The sequence below is a fragment of the Typopeltis vanoorti genome, chromosome 1, assembly GCF_054136105.1.
Source record: "Typopeltis vanoorti isolate ZY-2024b chromosome 1, IOZ_Tvanoo_1.0, whole genome shotgun sequence".
In the NCBI taxonomy this organism is placed as follows: domain Eukaryota; kingdom Metazoa; phylum Arthropoda; class Arachnida; order Uropygi; family Thelyphonidae; genus Typopeltis; species Typopeltis vanoorti.
Window position 1 is genome coordinate 8,412,409 of NC_143549.1, and position 6,087 is coordinate 8,418,495.

General features: G+C 35.1%; 1 protein-coding gene across 1 annotated transcript; it reads left to right on the plus strand.

The window, feature by feature from the left end:
* The first annotated feature begins 2,296 nt into the window (after positions 1–2,296).
* On the plus strand, positions 2,297–3,301 carry LOC150109766 (uncharacterized). Its single transcript, XM_090396215.1, has one exon. It carries the CDS (start codon positions 2,297–2,299, stop codon positions 3,299–3,301), a length of 1,005 nt encoding a protein of 334 aa, XP_090252341.1.
* The last annotated feature ends 2,786 nt before the right edge of the window (positions 3,302–6,087 follow it).

A 6,087-nucleotide genomic window follows, 5' to 3' on the forward strand; every position in this document is an offset into this window, starting at 1 on the left:
ATTTTCGATGTCATTAAGACAGATCACAAAGGCTAACTTCAAGTAAACTTCTACCCCGGAATTGGACTAACATGCCGTATATGAGTGTGATTATATATAACCACTCGCTAGCACGACGCGGAAGTGGCATGCAAACAAGCAGCAATGAAATTCAACCGAAGGGTTGAAACTTTGTGTCAGTTGCGCCTTCCCACTCGACGTGAAAGTGGACTCAAACGGTAATGAGAAGTCCTGTCGGAATGATAAACGGGAGAAACACCACTCCGAAGTGAACGTGTTAAAACTAAGAAATATATATTAAATGCTTGCCTTTGTCGTTGAGTCACGCAATCTTTTGTTAATACCACACCAATCATATGCACATCTTCATAGGTGTGCTACCTCTGACTACCATTTGTCCATTTTGCCCTCTGCTTTCACTTCTCATTAATCGTCCGTAAAGGATTGTTCATTACGTATCTCAAGTCGTAAATTACTGGTAATTTTTGCTTGAAATATGGAGAAACATTCAAGTTATATTGCTGGTTTTACACTCAAAGTTATGATAAACTCAAAGATCTTACGTTCCGAATGATAAAAAGGGCAAACAATAATGAAACTGTTGGATTTAATTTAATTACAGAAGCATTGTCGCTAAAGATTCAAATATATCTCGTGATGAAGGTGAGCTGCCCATTGCATAAATAACTTTAATAATTAAAATTTAAATGATCTCACTCGTACTACTGATTTCACTCGATGTACAAGCAGCCTTCGATGCTGCAAATCATAATTACTGAATTAAGAGATTTGAAATGTACAAAAAACTACTCTATCTTACAAAAAGTTATGTTACAGACAGAAGAGCAACCATGACATTAAAAACCATAGCTGTTAACGAAAGAAGTCCAACGAGACTGCCCGTAAGGCTTCTGCTGTGGACCAGGCTTCTGGAACATCGGATTTTCTTTTAGAAGTTTCTAAGAATATGTGTAAAGTTATCGTCTTTCCGTCACTCAAAGTCGGCAAAATATCAAAGATGGCCGAATTTAATTATCATTGCGTATATCTGGAGTTTCGGTTGATGCGCCGCCGATGTTTGCACGTTTAATAAAATGAAGACAGTTCATAAATGATTAAATATTTATTCTATGAAATTTATTTTTATATAAGATTGATTCTGATTTGATCTGCGCACATCAGTCGAAGTGCGGTAGCGTCAAGGTTTGGTAAAAGAGACAAAAAAACTTCCTTATCCTTACATATTAATGTTCGTTTCTACATCACAACTTTCCTCTAAACGATATTTTGTTTTTTTACTATGCGACATTTCAACTTCAGTTTCATATCCACCATAATGCCAACATCCCCAGACCAATCAATTTCTTGAAATATAATTCCACCAATATGATATGTTGCTGGAAATCTCATCATGCCTACGTGCATAACTTTACACTTTATCAGATTTCCATAGTCCTAGGCTATTGAAATCCTTTTGTAGGATTTCAATAGCCTTGGATTTTTTTTTTTTTTTTTTTTTTTTTTTTTTTTTTTGCTAGCTTATATTTATTAATTTTTCTTTGGCTTCTTATGACCTGAGATGAACTTATATGTGCAGGGTGACCTTTCATTCTGTTTCTGATCCGTTGAATAAATATATTTTATTCTTCACTCTTAGTTTCGATATCCATAAATAAATAAATATTAATTTATTTATTTAGAAGCCAATTTATTTATATTTATTTATATATTTATATAAATATTATATATTATATAATTATATAAATATATAAACGTATCTTTTTATTTATTTATTATATATTTATTTTATATATTTATTATATTTATTTATATTTATTTCTGTATTTATAATACAGACATAAATATAAATATGAATTTTTTTTTTATGTCCATACATTTATTTGAAAATTGTCGTAAAAAATCGTAATAACTATTATTATTACTTTGTTTGTTAGCTTCTTAGACAACTTATTTCAGTAGAAAAGTAAACACAAGCTTGCAAACATCTTACAAATAAAAAAAATAATCGAGTTGGCCTTTTTCTATTTATTCATCGAAAACATTCTTGTATCAACAACTTAACTGAACAAGAATTCAAAGACGCACTTGCAATGCAAAGCTCCAACAGACACGGTGGAACGTCCTTTTTCAATATTGTTGAGGAGCATTGAAGAAGCAGTAATTGAAATTCGACAATATTCTAGCAGTAAGAATGAACTAGAAGCAACAGAGTGGAATACAGTACAATGGAGTTTGAATGACAATCGAGATAAAAATAACTCCACTGCTGACTGACATGGACAACGCTGCAAATATTCGCAATTTAAAGAAAAAAATTCATTCAGTAGTTATAGAGCTTCTAACGTCTCCGAAACACGAAGAATATTTTCCGACACAGTCTGACGAACAAAATATCCGAAATATCCTGGATTTATATCACGGATGGAAGAGAGCGTGCGGCAAAGCATTCGTAAATTCTGAATTCGAAAATCTGATTTACGTTCCTGCTAAAGTATGCTTTTGGAAGAACATTGAAAACACGAGCATCGTGGGAGAAGTTCTAATAGATTTATTCAACTACGATCGCTTTGTCGGAATGTCCACACAAGAGCTAAGTTATCCTGAAAAGATAGAGCCACTGTGGGCATGGCCTGGAAAAGATGACCCTGATGCCCGAAGCGTCCAGGAATCTCCTATGTCCTATTTTCATCGCATTGCTAATAAAAACAGGTTTGAATTTTATCCCCATGATAGATTTATTGACATAATGTGTCATCGTATGCCTGGTTTATTCTTATACAGCGTCCTGAAATTCAAGCCTAATCTACTTTTATTAATGCTCCGGCTTGGATGTACCTTAAATGTTCGCACCTTTACCATTCGTCCATGTTGGCTCATTTTGTTCTTCATGGAGGAACTCATTTTAAGTAAAGACGACGTTTCCGAGAAGGAGGAGGAAAGGAATCACTTCCAAGAGAGAGTGACGTGTACCCAATTGCTTCTTCGTGTTACAAAACGACTCACAATGAGAGATTTTCAGAAAGTACTCAGCCAACACTACATTTCAACTTGGCAGAGGAGGAAACCTAATTGGGAATTAACTACCGCTAACGTCATCGACAGGATTGGTAGATGGGTGCCCTTGCTCAAACAGAGGTGCATGGGTCCCTCCGAATTGGTTCATCTTTGTAGATGCGCCATTAGACAGGTTCTCTACGACAGATGGCGACTTCCAGAGGGTATCCAGAAGCTTCCTGTCCGTCCAGAACTTCAACAACATCTTGATCTTCACGTCGACTAAATATGTATCCGGTCCCAATCGGAATTGATCACTCCAAATTGATTAGTTTACTGCTAATGATTCTGTTTCTAAATTTAACTGTTTTCATTTTTTCTGTTCTTTATTGAAATATTGAAATATTGATATTGAAATAAAGAAATATTGATGCATAACTGCTGTTATTCAAGTTTTTTATCGCTTGATATAATTTTTATTAGTATTATCAGAAGGGGAAACATGTGATTCAAAAAAAGTGCACATTTCACTAAGTTATTACACCGTATTGTTATTATTGCTTAAACAGATTTAAACATTAATAGATTTCAATACGAACATGTTTTAGTAATAAGAAAAGTGTTATACTCACTTCTTTCTTCTATTGGTCCGTCAAAAACGAAAAAAAAAAAATATGGTATTGTTATAGAGAGTGTCTGCAAAGTGACTACCTTATATGTCTGATGTTCAGAATTACTTGCCAATGGAGTTTAATTCCTGAATTCAATATGCTAAAAAACCCACCCTTTCTTAATCACAATTGTTTTACTTTATTTTTATTATTTATTTTATTTTTTATTTTTCAAGAAACCATAATTTGATGCCTAAACCTTACGTCGCTATGTGAATACGCCAAGATTAAAGAAGACGGGCTACGTTTCATAATCCTGCCATGTACCCTCAAGGGGTGTACAGGATATGACAGTACTACATGAAAAAATTACATCATTACCAACTTCCTATCTACAATTTTCCTCCAAATCAGTCTGTTACTTGTCAAGACTCCAACATTATCAGATGTTATATTTCTATCGTCTAAGGCACTTTGTACCGCATCAATCCACCTATATCTTGGTCTTCCTCTGGGTCGTTTTCCTGCCAACCTGGCAGAGAACACTTGTTTTGCTAATCTTTCCTCTCCCATTCTATTTAAGTGACCATACCACCTGAGATTAGCTCTGCTAACGCATTCCTGGATGCTGACAATGTCAAGTTCTTTCCTAATATCCTCATTTTTAATATGATATTGCCATTGATGCCATCTGTTCACGCCTCTAATCTTTCTCAGGACTCTCATATCTGCGGTCTCTAGTCTTTGGTCAAATGTTTTACTTCTGACCCAGCTCTCAGATCCATAAGTTAAAATTGGTTTGAACACAGTCTTGTATACGGCTAATTTAGTGTTCCAACTAATTTCTTTCTTATTCCATATGAATTTATTCAATTGACTTCCCACGATACCAGCTTTGCTGATTCTGTTGTCTATTTCTATATTTAGTTTACCATCTTCAGTAAAAATCGTGCCTAAGTAGCTGAAATATTTTACTTGTTCCACAGGTTCCCCATTCACAACACAGTTGACATTTTCAATGATTCTGCCTATTTTCATTGTCTTTGTCTTTTTATTGCTGACCTTCATACCATATTTATTACAACAGCTATTCAATTTAGTCAGAGAATCTTGCAGACTTGTAGCGGATTTATTTAGAAGTATAACATCATCCGCATAAAGCAAAGAGCTGACATTAACATCTCCAATTTTGATATCAGGTTTAATACCACATTCCTTCATAATGTGATCCATATAGATAATGAATAACAGAGGGGATAATGTACATCCTTGTCTCACACCAGATTTAACATTAAACCATCTTCCTGTACTTCCTTCAATTCTAACTGCTGACTTACAACTCAAATAAAGACTAAGTATTGCTTGATATAATGCCCCATTGACACCATATAACTGCAGCGTATTGAATAGCTTCTCCCTTGGCACCTTGTCACATGCCTTTTCCAAATCGACAAAACTTAAATACAGATCTTTGTTATATTCCCATGCTTTCTCGACTATTTGTCGTAAAGTGAAGATCTGATCCTGACAGCCTCTATTTGGCCTGAATCCAGCTTGTTCTTCACCAAGCTTTTCTTCCACAATTCTTCTCAACCGTTTCTCAAGTATACTTGCATAGATCTTGCCAGGAACACTCAGTAGGGAATACCTCTGTAATTCTCACATTCAGTTTTATTTCCCTTTTTATATATGGGTACTATGAGAGCTCTACTCCAATCATCGGGAATTCGTCCCTCTGTCCAGGCTTTCTGAACTATGCAGTGCAGCCACTGTAAGACTCTTATACCACCATACTTCAGCATTTCTGGTCGAATATCATCTACTCCTGCTGCCTTTCCACATTTCAAGCGTTTGATGGCTTTTTCTACTTCAAGTATGGATATGTATTCCTGATTGCATGCCTGGTCAGTGTTTTTTATCACTGTGCTGTCATCACTGCTTGTTTCATTTAGCAGTTTTTCAAAGTAATTACTCCATACTTCAAGGATATCTTTTTCTCCTGTTTTCATTTCACCTTTATCATCTCTAACTCCTTTTACAGCACTCTTTCCTCCATTCCTAAGCTTCTTCAACAAACTCCAGAATATTTTGCCACCTTCTTGATATTTATTTTCTATATTCTTGCCAAAGTCCTCCCATGACTTTTGTTTAGCTAGTTTTACACACTGTTTAGCTTTCTTACATTTGTCTCTGTATTCTGTAAGAGTAAAAGCTGACTTATTTGCCAGGAACTTTTGATATGCTTTCTTCTTTTCCGTCACTACCTCTTTAACTTCCTGTGTCCACCAGGGAGTTCTGATTTTTTTATCCTTGCACACAACCTCACCACATGCCTCTCTGGCAGAATCAATCAATGTTTCCTTCAGAGTTTGCCACTGAATCTCCAAGGTTTGATTCCTGTTCTCAAACTCTTTCATTTTCTTTTCAATAATATTTCTGTATTTTAGTCTACAGTTCACAT